This window comes from Barbatula barbatula (genome assembly GCF_947034865.1).
Source record: "Barbatula barbatula genome assembly, chromosome: 24".
Classification (NCBI taxonomy): Eukaryota; Metazoa; Chordata; class Actinopteri; order Cypriniformes; family Nemacheilidae; genus Barbatula; species Barbatula barbatula.
The window spans coordinates 17,495,014-17,517,407 of record NC_136787.1 but is presented as its reverse complement, the minus strand read 5'-3'; the positions used below and the strand labels follow the sequence as shown (position 1 = coordinate 17,517,407).

Sequence of the window (22,394 nt, the reverse complement as noted above, 5' to 3'; positions counted from 1 at the left end):
TATATCAGTACATCTGTCTGGTTCTGATGTGGCCACGGGGTAAAATATACAGATGGGAGTATAAATAAAGAGAGGTTGAGTGGCTCTTGCTGCCATATGAGGTGTTAAAAACCCTGTTGCACGTACTGGCTACTAAGTTAAATTCTGGCTTTGCTGTAAAATTACTCCTTTGGTCATTGATGGAATCTGATCACTTTAAAGATATTGACTCAAAACAATGAAAAGGAATCACCTTCTCCAGGGAGTTCTGCACATTTTGGTATTTTTGTGTTTTGTAAAGGGAATGTCAGATTCTGTACACAAGGCCAGAGACCCGAGGAGTGTTGACCCTGATGGATCTGTGCAACAGGACAGCGAAGAGAGTTCAGATCTGAAACGTCACCGCTCAAAGCGAGCATGGATGATTCCAGGAACTGTATGGTGTGGCTCTGGAAATCTGGCATCTAACTTTTCAGACCTGGGTATGTACAGTACATGTATGTGTATTGTCCATCAATTAATGTTACACTAATTATATCATATTATCCTATTCTAACATAGCCTGCAGTATTTCATTGGAATTTAAACCATATAAAAAACAATAGACAATTCTAGTATCGAGAAAACCCAAACAAATTATTATTACTCCATTTTTTCTCCTGCTTTCTAATACAATTGCTTAAACATCCTTAAAACAAGAAATATTATTTAAGAAAGAATGAGATGAGGTGAGAAAAATCATATTTTAAAGGTAAATCTAATTATTTTTCTCACCCCGGTAGCAGCTTTTTATTGTCTTAAGAAAAAGAACATCACAAAAATTATTTTTTTTGGAAGCAAGACATTCATTTAGTTTTTTAAGTAGGCTTAAATACTTTATTTAAAGGGTGTTAAAGGCAGGGTGTCAAGACCTCTGAATTACGCTTGTTTAAAAGTGCACAGGACGGACAGTAGTTGAGCCGAGAGCTGACGAAAGCGAAAGAGGGGTGTGTTTGATTTGGTGACTTGATCATCAACAACACCCCGCCTTTAAGATAATTGACTAATATTATATAAAACATAAATGCAGCTTGGTTCTTCTTGCAGGTATGTTTGAAGAAACCGATAAATGTTGCAGAGAACACGACCACTGTAAGGACACCATTGCATCTTTTTCATTCGACCATGGAGTCTTCAACACAAACATATTCACTTTATCTCACTGCGACTGCGATAACAGGTAAACTTCATTTCATTCAAGTGTCGCTTTACTGTCAGGCATTCTATAGCATCCTGTAGTATGAAATGAGAAACTTTTAATATGATTAAAGTCCAGCTTCTTGCACGCAGAGCTCGAAAAGTTACGCTGCTGTTTCATATCTCTTTGATATCAAATCAGGTTCCGCCATTGTCTCTTGGGGGTTAATAGTACTGTGTCCAACATTGTGGGCTACGGCTACTTCAACCTGCTGAAGATGCGCTGCTTTGAGTTGTCGCATAGGATGCAGTGTGCAAGAAGAACGTGGTGGGGCAGGTATGTATTAGTTTCATAAATTTTATTTCTTAACAGATGCAACACACATAAAACTTTCTCGAGCTATTTTAGTGTAAATGTCCAGAATTAGTCTTTTCATAACAATCTGCATATAGGCAATAAATACAGATTATAAATTTTTGAGATATTCACCCAAGCAAGGGTAAAACCACGATACATTGAACTTGCATTGGACACTGGATTTCGGCTAGACAGGATGTTGTTTGCACAGTTACAGGACCATTTTTCCCTCCTCTCATTGGCAGGTGCATATTTTCTACCCTCACACAATATGCGGTGATCAAAGGTCCAACAAACTACACTGACGCACTCCCTGAAACAGACAAATATATTCTGGAAATGGGCTTTCGTCAGACGATCACGCTCGATGAAAATCAGGTCACCAAAAACTCTGAAGCATCATTGTCCATACAAGGCAATGATTCCAGGAGCAACAGTGAAGCGCTGAGTCCGGTTTCTGCATTACCAAAGCCATCTGTTCCAACGCTGTGGTCCCGGAAATCCGAACCTTACGTATTACCAACAGACACACCAAAGACAACACTTCCCCAGTATACATGGGACAGACTGCGAAAAGGTGAATTACGTGCAGTATATTTATATCAAATATCAATTGTAAAGCATTTAGGATTCAGATCTTGTAAAAGCTTTGTATCTCTTTTGGTTTCACAGGCAAGTTTGAGGTATGTGACAGCTATAGAGACCTGGATTCATGCCATCTACAGATCCCTGCTTTACAGGAGAAATTTGGTCTACGAAACCCCGACGTCAGAACCATGTATCCCTGCAATTGTACAGAAAGGTGACCGCATATCTAAAAAATTTATTAAATTCTTCATTAGCCCAAATTTGACATAAAGCACTAATCATCTTATGCAAACTATAGCACTCTTCGTCAAACAAATATGTTTCATGCACAGGCTCGCCCAAAACATCTTCAATAGGGATGAGGTTGATCCAGTGCATTTTTTGTTAATGGACTTTGTGTCGCAATCGTGCTTTATCCTCCCTCAGTCTGAGAAATGTACAGAAAGAACTAGGTTAGTATGGACGTTATGGTTACAAACGCAAAAGCCAAAGTGCTACGTTTATGGCAAGCCGAATTAGCTTTTAATCATTTTCAGGATATGAATTTTTGATATAAAAAATAATGTGAAAATAATAATTCATGATATCAAGAATAGAATTTCTACTAGTAACAATTGCTATTTTTGATATCAGTAATTACATTTGTACTAGTAAAAATGTGAATTCTTGATATCAACAACGACGTCATCCCTCGCAGTAATGTGTATTCTTGATATCAAAAGTTTTATATCAACTAGTAAAAAACTTAATTCTTGATATCTGTAATTGCCTTTTTACTAGTTAAATATCAGTATAGACTGCCATTTAAATTCAATTTCAGATATCAATACTTAATTTCTTACATGTTAAAAATCTTATTTCAGATATCAGAAATGCAATTCTTACTAGAAAAAAACATATTTTTTTACATCAACAATTAACTTGGTACTAGTAAAAATGTTAATTCCTGATAGACCTTGATATCTGTTAATTAATTTTAAAATGTTGCATTAGGTATTTCTGATATCAGGAAATAGATTTCAGATATCAATAAATCTGAGATTAATTGTAGATATCTAAAATGGCTTTCTAACTAGTAACAATCATATTATTGATATCAAGGATTAACATTGTCACAGTGAAAATGTAATTATAGATATCAGAAATTGGCATTTTTACATGTAGCAATTCAATTCTTGATATCAAGAATTATGTTTTTACTAGTAGGAATTGCATTTCTGATATCTGGAGTAAGACTTTTAACATGAAATAAATAAATATTTGATATCTGAAATTGAATTTGAATGGCAGTCTACTGTGATATTTAAATAGTAAAAATGCAATTACAGATATCAAGTGTTACGTCATCTACTATTTGAAATTACATTTTTGATATCAAGAATACACATTTCTGCAAGTGATTGCATGATTGTTGAAGAATTCACATGTTTACAAGTGCAAATGTAACTACTTATATCAAAAATAGCAATTGTTACTAGTAGAAATGCTATTCTTGATGTCATGAATTACTATTTTCACTAGTAAAAATGTAATTGTTGATATCCAAAATTCATATTCTGAGAATGATTAAAAGCTAATTCGGCTTGCCATATAAATTAGCATTTTACCAAACGATTTCTGTCTCTCTCCCATGTAGTTGCTCTGACTCTAAACCAAAAGCGCCTGTTATCCAGCTCTGGAGGAAAAGCACGGCGCAAGTGCGACATCTAGTGGACTCCAATCGCAACTTCGAGAGGATGAACCTCAAACGCTCCAAGAGAAAAGACTCCGCAGTCAAATTACGCAAGAAATGTCTCAGGATGCACAACAAACTACACAGAACTCGAGTTACTGAACAACAACTTTGATAAACACCATATACAATATCAAGCTGCATGCGATTATATAATTTAACAATAACAATAACTGTGAGTTATACCAACTATTATTGGTATTAATAATAATGTACTGTATTTTGAAACAGACGGCAACAAAAGGCTATATATACCGTTAAATATCCTAAAAGTAATAGAGGAATAAACGTAACTATAGTTACTTGAAATGAGAAATATACATTTAATACAAGAAATGAGAAGATTAGTTGAAGTAAATAAATTTTTTATCCAGTTACGTCAAGATGTATGTCGTATTTTAAACATTCAAGCCATTTCGTTTGAAGAAACGGTAACGTCTGTCATTCGTGTAAACCTTTAGAGATACAAAAATGTACTTGAATTGAAGTTTAAGATGAAAAAAACGGACCATTTTCATACTTAATAGATAGAAATCTCCTGAGGTGAAATATTCCCAGTACTCCTCCGGCGTCGCAGGAACACGTGCGCGCATGCGCGAAGTAAACACCATCGCTCTTGAATGAGTTTTGAGCTCTTGCGCTGTGTGCACTGCATAAAAACGTGACTTAATTGTGTTAAAACGCAATTTATTACTTTTGTAAATAGCAAGTGAATATATTTTTAAATAATAAAACACCTTTTAACCGATGTGTCTTCGTTTCCCTTCCTTTGTGTTGATAATATTTGGACTAATATCTTTAGAAATTCTGTATCCGTGATGTGAATAGTTTTTGGAGGTGTGCTATGATATTTATGAAGCACCTTTGGGTACCATGCCATATAACTCACTGGAATAAATGGGAATACAAAAGTTTACAAAGAAAATAACAACACTTCATGCTCCATATTGCCTTAATAAATGACAAAGTAAGTGAAATACAAAGCTTTATCAAGAAAACTAATGTTTCGCTTTTACAGTAGTAACACCGTAGGCGGAAACCATGGTTACCATGGTGACAAAGGCACGGTTTTGCAAAGGAATTAAATAGTTACTCCTTTGCGAATATATTGGTTTTCTGAATAGATTAATACGTACGTTCTTACAATTACAATTTTTGTTAAATGGCATATGAAACGTCAAGACACTGAAGTGCATATAGCGGTATATCGCACACAGTAGGTAATTCAACTCCTGTCTGATGTCACGAATAGTAACCGAAGGCCTGAAGTACTAAAACCGTCAGAACCGCCTCAACCGGGAGGAGAGAGAGGGAGAAATCCTGTAGAGAAAAGCGGATTTGACAACATGGCGAACTTTCCTCTGGAATAACGTTCCCGAAGAGCCGAAGAGCTGCCGAGCGTTTGTTTATGAACCGGTCTGAAGCTGAAGTCGGTTCGGGTGAAGGAATGAAGCGTTTCCTCGTGGATTCTGGACGTATGAAGTATGATGGGATGAAAGTTTGAAACAGTTGTTGGATACTTAAAGCACAGTATGGAGAAAGAAGGAACGAGAAGGGAAAAGGTAAATAAACAGCAAACGGTGGGAACTGTGAGGCTTTATAGTGTTTCTATGCACATTGATACAATGTAAAACTGGTGCTACAGTATATACTGGCGTTGCTGTTTGCGTGCTACATTAAAGTCACAATATACATACAAAATGTAGGTTGTTTTCGTGCACGTTTTTATTTTTCAGGCATGGTTTGCATTGAGTTTTGGACTTGTTCCTGCACTCTTTGCACTGAAGAGAGTTGTGTAACTGTAAGTGTGTCATTTTGTATGTTAATGAGATCAGAGTCACATTGTGGGTTTGGTTTATGAGGACACTGTCAGTGTATTTTTAGTTCAGATGGTGAATCGGTCAAGGGGTTAAACTTTTGCATTTGACCTTAGATTTGATGTTTTATAACAGTCACCCCTCGTATGAGATCAAAGTCAGTGAATATTAATGTCAGGACACTATATGAAAATATGTGAGTAATGTTGGCGATGCTGAGGTCTTGCTGTAAGTTTAAATTCTTTAGGATAATCGTTTTGCTGATTTTATTCGAGCATCATTGTTTGCTATTTGTTGTTATGTTCAGAGCTTTTGCCAAACAATGTTCGTCTATTGTCGCTGTGTGGTGCAGCGATTTCATTTTTCTAGTTTTGAATTAACAAGACATTTTGCATGAAGTGGACCAATAGAAATAGGATAAACAAAGTTTGGTAACGCTTTACATTAAGGCGCCGTTTATAAAGCATTTATAAATGTGTTCATTAATGATAAATAAGTCATTTACAAATGCATTATTAAGCAGTTATAAAAAGAGGGATTCTAACTAAATACCTGCCAAATAGTGAGCCATGTTTAACTCACATGTTTTAAATGCTTAATAAATGTATTTATTCATCATTTATTTGACTCGAAAGCAGATTCATTATTATCTTGATGTTGTTTGCAATATAGGCTGTCAGACTGGACACTGTAGGGTGTTATGTTTTTTTTTATACCTGCTCACTATTTGGCAGGTATTTTGTTAGAATCCCCCTTTTTATTCATGCAGTTATAACTGCTTTACAATGCATTTGTAAATTACTTATCGATCATCAATGAACACATTTATAAATTCTTCATAAAAGGTATCTGTACAGTGTTACCCAACATTTTGTAACCGAGGGCAAAATATTACTTGTTTATCATAACATGGCAATACTGGATGAGTGGATGAAGTTAACCAGTCAATAACAGTTGGTGACATTTTCTAAAATAGTTTCAAGGTTTTATTGCAGTGATTATTTTCTAATGTACGTAAAGGAACACGCTTGTGTGAGACTTTTACAGTAGAATAGTTCTCACATCGCAGGTGCTACAACCGGGCAGAATTTTCTTTCAAAAATTACATCACGCTGTCATCCAGGAAACCTCTACTGGGGTTGTTCCCTACAGATAACATTGTGATCGAGCAGATGTTGGGGTGCACCTGTGTTTTCTTTTAAATCAGACTGGAAGAATGCTCTCGGTCTGATGGAGGTCGAGGGGATGGTGTTGAGGGACAACACAGGCAGACTACTGTAGGCTGGAGTTTTTGACCAGAACGAATCACATGGTGGATAAAATTGTGCCGTGCCGTGTGCTGCTGTGTTTTTTTTTTGTAAATGCTTTTTGCATTTTTTACTTTGCATTAGAAATTGTTTGGTTGAAGAGTTGTCCCAGTCTCAGTCAATTAACACGATTACTCACAGACTTTTAAAAACAACTTAGACAAAATAAAAAAATCATCCCAAATCGAATGCAGCGCAACAATCTTTTATTTCGATTATTTTGTTTTTGTAATTGTTGAATACCAAAATTGATGATTACGATACATTTTCGATTCATTGTACAGCCCTACAGTAAAAGAAACGGAAAGCATTAATTCCTCGCTTTTAAAAGTTGATCAAATTGAAACCTAGTATGCTTTCTCAAAAACACACATGCTAGTTAATGTCTGACTGTACTGTACATTTATAACCGGTGATATGAGGGCCTGTCTTAAGATGTGCGTGAGATGTTCACATGTTCGTAAATAGACAAAGGAGAAAAGCTGAAGACAGCTGTTCAGCAGACAGATAATGTAAAGTTGAGCCGTGGACCTGTGGGTGTTTCTTAGCGGGCATTGGCCGTCTGATGCCTGCCAGAAGAGAAGCTTGTTTTCATTTTCCCAGGAATGTGACTCAGCCCCCTGACCTGCTCAAGACGGAGGGGTTGGATCAGGAACGGGCAGACAGAAGTTAAGGCAGTGAGACAGGGGATCAGCATTGTTTATTGTGGAAACAGGATTTTTAATTGGGTGGGTGAACCCCCAAATGAAAAGGAATAATTTGAATAAATTTACAAACTGCCTCATTCTTTTAAAAATAATATAACATATTTTACTTGTTTAACTTTGCTATACTGTATGATTGTATAACTATGTTCCTAAAGTTTTTTTCTCACTAATCCGTGTATGTTAATGTTGGCATGAAACATGTGAGCTCTAGACAGGTTGAGCGGTCTTGTTTATGCATTGGAGAGATATCCAGGAGTTCTTGAACCAACTCTCAGCTGCTTCTAATAGTAAACACGCACAATTCTGTGTTTTATCACAATGCTCTAAATGGGTGTTTGACAAATCAAGCAAAATATTTGTAATGGAAACAATAAAGCATTGTCCTCAGATATTCAGTGATTTAGTATGTTAAGTTTGTTAGAGGTCGGATTTAGTTTATTCAATGTCAGGACAGCTAAGGGTCTTCAGAGAAGATGTCTGGGTCGTTTTGACTTCTGGACAATGGTTCTACTACTAAATTATCTTAAAAGTCTTTTTTGCTATAATGAAGCTTATTTTTGTAGATTGTATGGATATATTGTATTTTGTAATATTCTTTGGGGTCATTGCTGGACCGTTGAACAGCGCTATGTTGTGCTTTCCAAGCTAAAGTGTTTTTTAAACTGTTAAGATCAGAATGAGGTGTTGAGTCCACGAGGAACATAAAATATTTGACCGTACTGGACGGTGACCAGCATGAGCTCAGATTTGGTTCTGTCCTGATGTTCTCCGGTCATTTGGACTCGAGAATAATCAATCAAATCGCTCTCCTCTCTACACCCAAATGGAATTAGTTCATATCCAGAGAGACTGGGTGGTTGACTAGATTTAGCATGGCGATTTTATGTGTGTGGTCGGTTTACAGATGTTATTTTGGGACTACATGTGTTGTTTGTGTAGCGTGTGTTGGGATGAATATTGTGAGGTCTTCTTCTCACTGTTGTCTCAGCTGAGGATGATGTTGAGCATTAGCTCCATCTCTGCACTCTTTTCAGAATTACCTACACTGAGGCTCTCATTATCTGTCCATGTCCAGGTGTCCACTGAAGCCCACACAAATCCCGCAAACACTGTTATCTGTGTCTAGCCTTGAATGGGTGCGGTGTCAGACTTTCCTGAACGTCCATAACAGTTGGACATTTTCAAACCTGGCCACCAAGCAACAACAATACTTGTGGAAAATTAATTAATTTGTTTAAAATGGGCAATTGTAATGTGATTGAAGAATTCGGCGCTGCATGATCTTGGGTAAAATGATAATTTTGCTCTAACTTATTATTCTTACTTTCACTTCAGCATTTTTTTAGGCCTTTACTTTACAGCCAATGAATTTGTTATAATCTGCTTCTATTGAACTTCAACACCGTATTTCAAATCATGCAATTAATCATCTAAACCTGGGCTATTCAATTAGTTTGTCATAGCGGCCAGTTCATGAAAAGCATCCCAAATGAGGGGACAGGAAAGATATGGCTTGCAAAATGTGGGATGACACAATAACAATACAAAATCTGTTAGATTTTTTCCCCAAATTCCGTTTTTTTAAATCAAGAGGGATGGTGTCGTCAAATGTGGTTGTGTTATAACTTGTTCAAGTTAACCAGACTTTTATTTTGACAGGTCGCCTTCGCAAAGGATGTTTGACAGTTGCTTTTCTTACATGAAACATGTGCACGCAAAAGGAAAATTTACTTAAACAACTTTTACCTACACAGGCGTTGCTCTCGGATGCGCTATTCTCCACCCTTGCCTCTGTACTTTGTCGTGCTAGTTAAATGTCAGAAAGTAAATGAATAAAGGTTCTCATCCCTCATCTTGCTCTTCCCTGACTCTCACGGGAGAGACTATTAAGAATCACGCCACTCGCCTAAAGCCGCGGTCACACTTGACATCGAGCATGCAAAGATCGTTCGGACGGTGTTACGAAAATGGGTGGGGGAATTACAAAATTTTGTACATTTATGTACCGAGAGGTCACGCTGTGACGTTTTGATCTTCTATTGGTCTCCCATACTCATGTGACACGAGACAAATTTCGCCTTTAGATTTCGCATTAACATGCGATTAATCGTGCAGCCCTAGTAAAAGTTATCTATAAATGTTTTAAATCATGAATTGAATGGAATCTGCGTCATTTTTTAAAACATAATTACTCACGTCGGAGTGAATAACACACACAAAAGGTTGCCCTCGCCATGCATAAACAACTGAATATTATAAAAAATATTTATAATTGATATGTAAAAAATGATTTTGCTGTACTTGGCGACATACTGATGTCGGATGTGTTATTGCATATGTCTCTTTGTGTACTCTTCTTGCTTTTTATTCTTGATGATATAAATTCCTATAAAATTATACGTTTTTTGCTTATAATTCACTCTCACTATGTGGGTTTCTGCCTGCTTTTGCTCTTTATTTTTTGCACTCTATTTTCCCTCCTCTGACGTGAGTATTTCTGACTCTTCATTCTCTTTCAGTCACTTTGTCGTTCAATCGCTCCAGCTCTCTGGAAGTAATTACCCTGGTGTGCTATCCCAGAATTCCTGTATAAGAGTGGAGGGGTGTGGCTTGTGTGTGAGATTACAGGAGAAAGAAGAGTCTGAACTGAAGTTGATCTCTCTCTCTCTCTCTCCCTGTTTTCCCCATCACTCTTGGGACTTCTCCAGATGTGAAGCTCTTAGGTGGCGAGCAATACATTTCCTACATTCTCTAAAGTCAGCAGAGGCCACTGGTGTGTGTCTCCCTGAGGAATTAACCTCCCAGCCAAAACAATGAGCACAGACTTACACTTACCTTGTGTGTTGTATGACAGATCCTGACAGAAAGACAGTTCTGGGTTTTAACTGTCAGCAGTGTGCAGCTAAAGAAGGACATTTTATTATAATTTATCGTGCATCCCTACAATCATTATAATTAGCATTTATCAATCAGTAAATGTACTGTTCTGTCTGAGATAATAATGATAATAATACGGATTATGTGGTATATATTTTAAATGCCATATATTTCATACCACAATTTATGACAACATCAGTTTTTACCTATTTCTCATAGGGAATGTTTTTCAAAAGAGATTTTCAGATGTTCACTTTAGTGCATTTTGTGTCTGTTAGAAGGGACAAAATCTGTCCACTGTAGTGACCTCCATGCTTGAAAGGTTTAAAATATGGTAAAGGGCATAAAATGAAAAGCAATACTACACTTTTAACAATAAATGTCGTTCACGATGCCATAGAATTAAATTTTTTGTCTAAATGGTAAAACCGTACAAAGCTTACAATGCATGTTTCTATTTGTTTAACACAACTAAAGTAAAGCAAAGGGAAAAACTGAACCGAACATCATGATTAACAGTTGTTGATTGATGGTGGATAAATGTGGATGGTCATATGATAATGTGACAAGGATTGTGACCTTTGCGGTGTCATAATGGTTGTGACGGTTTGGCTGAAAGGAGATTTGTGTTGTGAATGTCTCCATGAGAACGAGGAAAATCCTTTCTCTCTAAACGCCCATTAAAGCCAGTTCTTGTTGTAAACATATAATAATCTAAATCCACTAATAGGTCTCTCTGATGTGTTTTTTCTCTGGGCAGTTTGGTCTGTTCGGACCGCGTGCCCTCGGCAGGGCGGTGCACGCCGCGGCCGAGGGGGCGAGCCTCAGCAAGGCAGAGTTCATGGGGAAAGTGCGGCAAAGCAACGAGGCTTGCCAGATGGGGGACTTCCAGACGGCCGTGAAGCTTTATGGAGAGGCCCTGCGCGCAGACCCGCAGAACTGCATTCTGTACAGCAACCGCTCCGCCGCCCACCTCAAACTGGGCCAGTATCAGACCGCCCTCGACGATGCGGTTAAAGCACGCCTCCTTAACCCAAAGTGGCCGAAGGTAAGTGGGTGGGTGGGGCTCGTGCGGGTGATTCTCATTCAATTCACAAAGATCACTTTACATTAATTGTCTGAGAGAACATCATTATCTGCATCTGACGTACATACTGTGAGTTTGAGGCTGAGAGCCAAATTGCCTCTTTGCTGAACATTTCTCTGCCCTGATGTTGATACGCAGTCGCAGCGAAACCTTTGGGCAAAGTCAATGTCTGAAAAATGATCACAGTAGTGGGCTTGCCGCAGGGGTTTATCTGCTCTTGGCAACAGAGTCCGGGCTCGCTGTGATGGCCCTTCTAATGAACAGCACACTAATGCACAGGCTTTTCTAGTTAGCGATTGAACTGCATTAATGGATTAGGTTTTGGTCGTTGGCTTGTTTTCTTTACAATGCACATGTAAAGTAATCACATTAGCTTTATTGTGACCATACCCATGTCTATACCTGTGTATTGACCAACGGATTATACTTGCAGTTGGTTTATTATGTTTGCATCTGGTAAAGATTGCAAAGATTCATTTAAATTAGATTTTTAAAATCTCTATTCTTTGTTTTCGAGCAGGCCGCGCATGTGAGCTCTACTCAAGTATTTTGTAATTACGTAAACATGTTTGTTTTAATAGGACCGAAGGATATTGCATTGTCTTTATTCTCTTGTAAACCATAGAAGTTTCTCCGAAACAAACTCTTGCACAGACATGAGCGGGACCTCGGTTTGGTCTGGCTCCGACCACACAATCCTCTCCTCCCCGGCCGAGAGCACATGTGGCAAAACCCAGCACAGAACGTTAACCTCGGCATGCATTTCTGCCCGTCTCCTGCTTTTTGACTGTTAATTTGCTGCAGGGATCCTAAGAGGCAGGACCTTTTCATTGGCAAAGACAAAAGGGCAGAAATGTGGGTTTCATTTAGCTTAACCAAAACGTGTGAAATTATTTTCTTTGTGAGACATGAGGGTGCCGCAAGTGAGAGACCCGGGAGACAGGAAGTGTAATGGGATCGAGCAGACGGCCTTTCCCTGTATTGGAGAGGTTCTGCTTCCTTTTGGAACAGAATAGGAGGAAATAGTGGGTGTGGGGCCGGGGCGCTGTTTTGTTGTGGAAATCCTGGACGAGTTCTCCATTAAACTTCTGCTGCGAGTGCAATAATTGCAAAAACAGCCACATTCCACTGACTTTACTAGCCCGAACTGCTGCAGTAGAAAATGTAGGATGCAAAGTCATATTTAACACAAACAGACAAAAGAGGAATGTTTCAGAGGTTGCAATTTTATTTGTTGGAGTATCTTGTTACAGAGACTCAAATGAGAGACGTATTCCAGTAATAAATAAAACCTGACAGGTTATAGGAATATTTCCTATCGGTGTTCTATCAAAATCAAGTGCTGAAATGATTTAAGGGCCATTGTAAACTTGATGTGTGTTTGTTTATAACGAAAGAAAAAAGGAAACGTGTGGGAAACATGTTCAATGAAGCAGAATTTCACACAGACAACAGTAAGGCTGTTGTAGTCCTAGGTTTGATGGAAAGCTGTTGATGTTTTCCTCTCCGTCACACACTCAGACGCCTCTCAGCCTTCACGAGAGGTCGCGGCGAATGATGAATGTGCGGAGAACGCAGACGAGTGCTGCTTCATCAGCATTCTGCAGACGCTGAGCACTGCACCGCTGAAAGACTCTGAAGACATGTTTGTGTTTTCTGTGTGTTTATGAGCCTTTAGAGTTTTTGTGTTTTAAAGATGCAGCTTCAGGATGAGAGGTGTTGTGACAGTTGGGGATGGGAGATACAAGCGATAAAAACACAGAATTCTGATGTTATTTAACATAGTTATATATTTATAGTGATATATCTGTGTCTGTCTGTCTGTCTATCTCGATCTTCCTATTTGTCTTTCTGTCATTATATCTATCACTATATTTGTATCTGTCTATCTTTGTCTATTTTTCTGTCTGTCCGTCTATATTTATATTTCGTATGTCTAGCTTTTTGTCTATATCTTTTTTTGTCAATCTCTGTTTCTGTCTGTCTAGCTACTGTAGTTCTGTATTTCAATGTATTAAAGAGACAATTTCACAATCAATTTTCAAGTTTTTACAAGCATAGGTATGTGTTTACTGTACCTGTTGTAAAATAATAGTTTTTACTAACAATATTTCTCCCAAATTTCAAATAAAAATCCATTTATATTCATTTTTAAGCAATACAACAATACTATCACATGTATTTAGAAAAATAAAAAACAAGATTTTTTTAATGTGATTTTTATCACAGTTTTTATGGGTCTTGTCATGCTGTCAATCTTTCACATTGCTGTTGGATGACTTTATGTCACAATATATCTAGAAATGATGATTAAATACAAATAGTTTTATCCCCGGCGCTGTATTTCTAATTATACATCTGTATATATTTCTCGTTCAAAGTATTTTTATCTATTTGTCTGTTTATCTTTTTCTTTATCTAGTTTATGTATGTGTATTTCTCTCTCTCTCTCTCTCTCTCTCTCTCTCTCTCTCTCTCCCTCGCTGTAATGGATCTGCTGAAAGAGATTGTTCACCCAATAATATCCAATATAAATATTTAATATTGTAGATCGTCCATCCCTACAGCTCGTAATTGGCTGTGTAGTGTCGTCTTATGTCATAGTGCAGTGGAGTGAAGAGACATGGTGATGACACGCTGGGTCGGGTCATAGTAATATTCCTGCTGTGGCGTCACAGCGGGGTCACGGCTGAGCTTGACTTTAATTAGGGCTCAATAGCGGTGGCCACTCTGAGAAGGCAATGAGAAGGTGTCTGGGCAAACCCCCTCTTTCCAGCAGCTTATAGACGTCTGTGCGGGCCATATTCGCTTTTTGAAGACTCATGGGAAACAGGAGGATGCTAGAGCGATGCTGCTCATATCAACAAATACGCTTGGGACACAAAATGATGAAATGAAAGACGAGAGACCGCTTTAGTTTTTTTGAGATCATTGTACTCCATTTAAATGCCTGTTTATGCGTGACACAAATGCTTTTTTTATCATTTCATGGGTGAAATCATCATTCCCTGCGTGTTTTTATTTCGAATAGCTTTTCTTGAAAGAGTTTTTGCTGTTTTTCCGCGTGGTTGCTAGGATGAAGTTATCAAGCATGCAAGTGTTCAGAAAACTCACACCTGGAGCTCCGCTTGGACTTCAAAGAGACGATAATTCATGAAGATTCACTCCGTCCATCTTTTTTCCTCAAATCTGTTTCTGTCTGTTTGATTCGCAGCCCTTGTGCTGATCAAAGACATGTGCCACTGACTGTATTGTGTAAACAGATGAAGGGATTATTTTGAACCGTGTATGAATGGAAATTCGAATCATGAGGCGATTTTGAGATCTGTGCACACAGGTCATCTGTTTTAAACCTTTGATGGTTATTCTGTGCTGAAACGGTCAAGATTGTTTAAAAAAAGAAAACTCACAACACAGAGCGTTATTGCAATATGATAATGCTGGATAAGAATTTAGTAAATATTGAGAAATGTAAGTAATTTCAAGAAAGTTCAATACGTACAATAGGAAAAAGCTGTTTAATATTTTTAAAACCTACCGTAGGAAAGAAAAGTTTAGGGCTTGAAACAACAAGCCCTTCCAATTTCTGTCAGTTCAGATTGATGTTATATGACATCTGCGTTGTCACCTGTGTATTGTGAAGAACTAGTAGGTGATTGCTGGTACAGCGCTTCAGTTAAACTGTGAAACTCGATAAGACATCTTTTATTATGAAGGAAATTCCATTCAGATCACAGAATTACCGTAGTCGGCTCAGCAAGGACATGTCGTGTGTTTTGAAATGAAAGAGCTTCGTGCAGTCAATACGTCCGTCTCATCATTGTGAAAGCCATCTGGGAAGATCTTCAGCATGGAAAGCCCACAGGCCCATTTTCCCATAGTGCACTGGGGCCAGAACTTCTCTGCCTGTTGACGTCTGTTACACCCTGTTCTTATAAAGCAATATTCAAACCACTCCGTAATCTTCTCCTGAGGGAAACGCATCGACGAGGGGGCTCAGCGGTACTGACATGCAAGCATGACATTTACTGCATTAAAAACACTCATCTTGTGCTCTTAAATTTCCACTGTGGTAGCTGTGGATGTGTTTATTTCAATAGGGGGTGTAAAACGTGTTTTAAACAGACTAGTTGTTGAGTTTGGCTGGTTTGTAGTGATATTCATAAGATTCGGATGCATTGCATTTAGAGACCTTTGAATTATGTATTAGAACAGAAATTAGGATCACGGCGGGCGATTTTTACAAAGTCTTTATGTTGTAGGGAGATCTCAAAGAGGATTTTAACATGTAACTGATAAAATATTAGGTTAATTCATTTATTTTCATATTTAAACTGATTTTATAGCATGCATTAAACGCCACAAACTATTCGCTTTTGATATCTCTGTAAATATCATCATAAGATCTGGATTTCAGTTCTTCTCTGGATTTCATTTGAACTAATTTATTTTCTCTTTTCAATTTTAATACGAGGCCCCGAAGTGCTTTCTCGGATGAATAAAAGAAAACAGTTCGGCCTGTTGTACGGCAAGCCTTTGTATCGGCTCTACACAGCCATGTTTGTGCGAGCTTTCAGGCCCCTTTCATGTTAATGGGGCTCTTGAGGCCAGAATGGTGTTGGAGACACCACCGCTATGCAGACTTTTTGTCCTTTCTGAATTTAACATGCATTGCCATGCCATGCGATAGAAGCCAAACGCTTGCAGCGCTGGGCTGGCACTCAGCGACATCATGGCCCCTCTGTGAGTGAATGAACCGGCCTTCAAATGCTATCTCTTCTCAGTGTGAAAAGAAAGATGTTACTCCATCATAGTCCCATAAATAGTTTTTTAAGATGAAGCCAAATGTTTAAAAGATGTTTTCTATGAGCGGACTGCACATGCTGTGTTGTCTTACAAATAACGTGTTTAGAACAAGATCAGGTCAAATTTTACCCTATAAAGAAATGGGAAATTATGTTTCGCTTAAAGCAAATAAAGCCTATTTCTGAATTTAATGAATGGCTATTATTGAGAATGATGATAATTGTGTTGAACTGTCACAATAAAAAAAAGACATTTTTAAAAAGGCTAAATATAATTTCTCATTGTTTTCGTTTTAGGATAAAATGTGCTGTTTTTTGTGCGAGATTTACTCAGACCAACGTGACCCTTGCAATTCTCAAAGAAAACACCAGAGGGAACCGTCCACTCATCCGTAACAACACTCCTATAACAGTCCATGAAAAAGTTTGGAAAATCTTCTTAGATGAGAGTCCATGAGATCATATCAAAAACAATAGACCTCCCAACATCTATGCATCATGGACGTTGCCATGGTGATAACAGAGCCTCATCACCCCTCGATACAACCCCACCTGCTTCCACATGTGTTTTTGGCAAAACACTCCCCACAAACGGGTAGCACGCGTGTTATATAGATCCTATAAAGGTCAATGTAATTACTCAGCTAATGTTAAACATAATTAGCTAGTCTTTAGTGTTTAGCCTTTACTTGGCCCACGCTAAACCACTAATACCTTTTACTGGCATCGTGAAAGTAAACGTCAAACCATTTGCTAATTAAAAACATAAAGCCGCTCCGCTTCACTCCAGTAGTATTTGACTGTAATATGTGATTTTGAAATATTCTCCTCAGATTCTCAGCTCTATTCAATTATCAAAGAACAAAGACTTTTGAGTTCAAAGTCCTTCAGTAAAGCCGGATTGTCTTATTACTGGATGGCATCACTAAGCGTAGCCAGGATCACAGAGCGGGTCACATGCAGATAAAGAGGCAACAGGGGAGCACTGTGTCACTGCTTTGTGTCGACTCCATCACATGATAATGTTTTCACTGGTTTCTTCAGATTATGCAGCTGTCTTCTTAAGAGCTCCTTACAAAGCATATTTCAAGTATAGGGCTCATTCTTTGTGGCATGGGATTGTTCGCTTAGACACAAACATTATGTCATCATTTATTTACCCTCATGTGATTGTAAACTCGTCTGCGGCGGAACACAAAAGAAGATATTTTGAGAAATGTCTGCATGGTTTTGAGTTCATACAGTGGAAGACGATTTGGCGATGGTTTGGTTTTCGACGTTCTTTAAAATATCTGTAGATGCAAAGAAAGTCCAACAGGTTGTGAATAACAAGCATGAGTAAATGATGTAGAAATGTATTTATTATTATACTACTGTATAACTTTTATGTCTCCTCTTAATATACTGAATAAAATTGAAACCATTTTCAAGCTGGAGATAATAACGGGTAGGTTCTTTTAACACAATATTACTATTAAAAAATGAAAGTGATGAATGATTTCATTTTGACACGGAATACTGTCATATCCCGGGTGCTATTAACAAACGTCTGCAGTGGAAAAAGTTGCTATTCATCAACCAATAGTGCTATTTCAGGTGTTTCTTATCGTTTTATTTCATTCTTAATTGAAATGTTCAAAACGTTTCTGATATTTGGGTTTTACCTTTGTATAGAAGTAAAGTTAGAACACAACCATATTCATTTTTAAACAACAGAGCGTTTAAATGTTTTGCATATGAAGAATGACTGCGCCTAAAATCACTGGTAATTCCCCATTCAAGCGGATAATTCCACAATACAGGTTTTACAATAATTTGTTTTTAGGAGGCAATGGAGCCGTCGCCTTAAAATGCTTTACACAGCTCGCAATCCTAGAGGTCACAGCATGTGCGTTTGATTTCCGAAAACAAAGCATGTGACACTTAAACGCATTATTCCACCCGGATGGGGATGCATTTGTTGCGTTCACATGAAAAGGATGTTGGTGATGTGGAGTCGTAGCTCAATATGCGTGCGCTCCTTTTGTGAAACATATGTTTCCCTCTGAGTTGAACACATTGTCAATAAGCAGCAGTTCAGGAGTGAAATGTTTTATGTTACACCGCGGCACGAATCGACGTATTGGTTGAGGGAATATTCCTCAAGATGTTTTCGAGATCTGATATGCTTTTAGAAAAAGGACTAAATGATGTAATCTATCTCTTTGTCAGGTGGACGTGAAATTGATGGTTTATCTTTCTCCTAAATGGTCGCTATCCATCTGATGCTTTTTATTTGACGGGGATGTGCGGTTACACCGCAGCCTGTCTCCTATTGGGCGAGAGGTCAGTATGGAAATGAGGTTTTTGACAGACAAGGGCAGCGGATATCAGAGATGTCAGACAAACATGTCCATCTCTCTGGTGGGTTTGATGTTGATAACAAGGTCACTGCTGGATCTTATCTCCATACCGCGTGTCAAGGGTTTCGCAGCTCATGAGGATTTGAATAAAGACTTGAGGTCGACCAGAAAGCAAACTATACACTTATCCATCACTTAGAAAAGTGTCTTCCAAACTCTCCACAACATGAATAACCAGCCTGTGTTGGTTCTGTTGTTATGTGTCGGTCTGTTTCTCTCTGGCAGTACAGTAGATGAGTACAGAGACATTCACGTACGCTGACGTGGAGCAGAGTAACAGGTTTATAGAGGGCACATGATTCGAGTTTGGCCTCCTGCTGTAATTGGTCGTGATCTGGCTGGTGGAGGAGCAGCTGTAATTGGTTTAAATGCGCAGGAGGTGTGTTAACTGTGTGTGTGTATGTGTGAAGATGAAAGAGAGTGTTCCTATGTGTGTGTGTGTAGAATAAACCTTGTGTATGCGTGTAGAATGAGTGTCATGTGTGTATAGAATAAGTCCTGTGCGTGTGTGTGTATAGTATGAGATAGTAAGTGTGTACGTGTATGTGTGTGTAGACAAAGCAGTGTGTGTGTGTGTGTGTAGAATGAGTCTATAGTTTGTGTCTGTGTAGAATAAGCCTTGTGTGTGTCTTTGAGTAGAATGAATGGTGTGTGTGTATGTCGAATGAGTCCTGTGTGTGTTGCTGCGTCCCAATTCGCCTACTTTTACTACGCCCTTAATGTATCTACCTTTTTGTCATGTAAAAGTATATACATTTTAGAGTGTGCATACAGTTTTGCTACCTAGAAACGGAAGTGGCCGTTGTTGCCTGACACGACACTGATACTTAAAGCCCCAGTGAAATCAAAACGAAAGTTTTTTTTATTAAAAATAAGTTTTCCTTAAGGATGTCAATAAACTGATATGCTCCTATGTTGAAAAAAATTCCCATTTAGAAGATATAAGGCTTCGAAACTGATAGTCTGGCAAGTGCGTTCAAAACAATCTAGAAATTCCATGACATCACGCTACACTTTAGCCTTACGTCAAAGTTCTCATCCAATCAAATCCGCTTTAGAATCCAAAGAGTCCCGCCCCCTTCACTATGAGAGCTGCGGAAGCGCCACCTCATATCACTATTACATACTACACATACACACAATGCACTAGATGGGAGATAGGGAATGATCCAGACAGTGTAACCATCAACATTAAAGTCTTAATTTCGCGTTAGTGCTCGAGTGTACTCTGGTCCAGTGTGTGTGTGTAGAGCGGCCCTGTGTGTAGAATGAGGTGTGTGTGCGCGCGTGGGTGCAGGACAGCTGCTTACGCTACACACTCCGACATCTGCTGCAGGCTCTCCGGAGGCGACGACTCGCTGTATCAGCGATCACGTACACACACACACACACACACACGATCACCTCCTCTCACCACATGCTCCAGTACCAAAGCCTTCACGTTTAACTAGCTCAGCTTTGTTTCATGTGATCAATATATTTCTCACAATGTGTTTTAATCACATGTTGTCATTGTTTAGTGTTTGTGGTGTTCTTTTGGCCGGTTCTCTTGTGTGGTAATAGTGTGTGTGTTTGGAGTGTGGCTGAGGTGTGTGTGTGGGTGATGTATTAAAAAAAGACTCCTGCCGCATATGGTTTTGCGCGTCTCCCCCATAGGCAGCACTTTGAAGATGCTGGTTTGGCCTGGCACGTGAAATAAACCCAGACCTTCTTTCTTTCTCTTTCTCCCACACATACACAGCTCTGGGCTCGGCTTCCCACTCTGGGAAAGATCTCCATATTGGCCTGAAACCCTCCTCTTCTCTGCTTTGTTCCTACATTGAGTCTAATGCCTGTTGACAAACCCTGAATGACAAAAGCGTGCCGGAGTTTCCCTGTATATGGAAACTCGGATCTGTTTGCAGACACTCCTACCGCACGTGTTGCCAGAGCTCTGATGCTCGCTGGTCTACCTGCGGGTTTGTGAAAGCCCCAGACGCTGGGATTGTTTGTGAGTACGTGAAACCCGAGAGCTCGACTTGGTTTATGTGAGCCTCTTAGATCAAAAGAGTCGGAGAAGTGATGAAGCCGTGTTTCGGGTGGGTGGCCCCTCCTTTAGCATCTCTGACTCCTTGTGAGAGAATTTCATCGCTTAGAGGTTTGCGCTCCAGAGCTCTCACACTGCAGAGGTCTTAGTTAGGGTTTGGTTGTGTCTCAGGAAAATTGAATTGCTCAGATGTTGCACTTTTATAGGAGTTTATTATTTTTGTGTCAACTTAGTCTCAAAAGAGAAACAAACGAGAGTGTTATAGGTGACACACGAAGAGTATGGAGGTGTAAAATGAATGTAGACAAATTTGGATCTGGATTTGGGTCATTTAATGAGAAATGTTTCATATTGAGATCTTCAATAATATTGAGTTTTTTACTTTTGAGTGCAGACTTGACAAATCTGAGCTCAGTTTGAGTCATTGTTGACATCTCTTCTGAAACTCAGAGACATTTGTGAGAAGAGATATCTGAGACACAGATGAGACTTAAACAAAGGTTTCCATTTGGTCTCCATTTTATCTCATTTATGTCTAGGAGAAACAATCGAGAGGGTTTAATTTGTGGTTTTTATGGGTTGTCCAAAGAAATAGGAGGAGTGTAAAGAATGAAATAGTGTAGGGATATGCAAATATTGAATAGCATAGGTCTAACATTTGAATTCATAATAAAATCATTGCTCAGATTTGCCACGCTCCCAAATATCTCACGCTCTAAGCGCATGAGGAACATCTTTGTCATGAGATTGCGATGAAAGGAGAAAAAAAGTGATTTTTCTTTCCTACTACCCTGCGCTTAGTTCACGTCGGACTCTTTATACGCACACATGCTGCTAGCTAAACTTTCATGATGAATGTAACATTAATTATCTAAATAGGTAATAATGAAAACGTTAATTCTGCCCTGCGCTCCAGACGTCATTTCCCCGCTCTATTCAATGATAGCTCATTTGATTTCTACTCTTATTTTCCCTCACACCACTGCCAGGGAGACCATTAAAACAAGGTCTCATCTGTTTCTCTGCCCTCTCATCTCACGAGCCACTGAGGTATATACGCTGGAAGGAAAAATCCAGAAGGCGAATGTGTGGAACCACTAATAACTGGGTCCGGTCTGCAATTTCCAGGGGAGGGTTGAACTTAATGAACAATCAAATAAAGGATTTGAAATTACAGACCTTTGGAGGGAAAGAATCTGAGGTCGCCTTCGCTTGTGAGAAATCTCGTCGCCCGGAGAGGTTGGCTGGAGGAGCGAGGGGCCTCGTGAAGGGCGAACGTTTGGCATGGCGGTTATTATGTTCCATTGCCATCATACACTTTTTCTCTTTCCAGGAGTTTGACCATCAGTGCATTTAAATGCAGGAAAATCTCACAGAAGAAAAAAGGTTTCTGCATTTATTTACTTGAAACACTTAACTTGAGGTCATTAGTGCTGTGGTTCATTTGTCTTTTCGCTGAGGTGATTCAGTCATTTATTGACTGAATCCACAGAGACACACAGAATATTTGGCCTGAGGATGTTTGACTATGTA

At 38.8% G+C, this 22,394-nt stretch overlaps 2 protein-coding genes across 4 annotated transcripts in view; both read left to right on the top strand.

Moving 5' to 3' along the window:
* Nucleotides 1–30: 30 nt before the first annotated feature.
* Nucleotides 31–4,580, top strand: pla2g3 (phospholipase A2 group III). Its single transcript, XM_079449141.1, has 7 exons — nt 31–461; nt 1,066–1,198; nt 1,358–1,492; nt 1,759–2,090; nt 2,186–2,315; nt 2,434–2,553; nt 3,738–4,580. Exons 1-7 carry the CDS (start codon nt 218–220, stop codon nt 3,946–3,948), a joined length of 1,305 nt encoding a protein of 434 aa, XP_079305267.1. The 5' UTR covers nt 31–217; the 3' UTR covers nt 3,949–4,580.
* A 718-nt stretch (nt 4,581–5,298) lies between these two features.
* ttc28 (tetratricopeptide repeat domain 28) overlaps nt 5,299–22,394 on the top strand; it is a 166,208-nt gene continuing 149,112 nt past the window's right edge. For all 3 annotated transcript variants that reach the window (XM_079448977.1, XM_079448978.1, XM_079448976.1), the window contains exons 1-2: nt 5,299–5,395; nt 11,302–11,589. In XM_079448977.1, the coding sequence (XP_079305103.1) occupies nt 5,366–5,395; nt 11,302–11,589 (318 nt within the window). In that variant the 5' untranslated portion in view covers nt 5,299–5,365. The remainder of the gene's footprint in view (nt 5,396–11,301; nt 11,590–22,394) is intronic.

Excerpts from the sequence above, each read along its gene's own strand:
- pla2g3 (XM_079449141.1), top strand. The coding sequence starts at position 218 with ATGAAAAGGAATCACCTTCTCCAGGGAGTTCTGCACATTTTGGTATTT. Across the intron at positions 2,091-2,185 it reads ATGGGACAGACTGCGAAAAG|GCAAGTTTGAGGTATGTGAC; the intron begins GTGAATTACGTG and ends TTGGTTTCACAG. Across the intron at positions 2,316-2,433 it reads CCCTGCAATTGTACAGAAAG|GCTCGCCCAAAACATCTTCA; the intron begins GTGACCGCATAT and ends TTTCATGCACAG.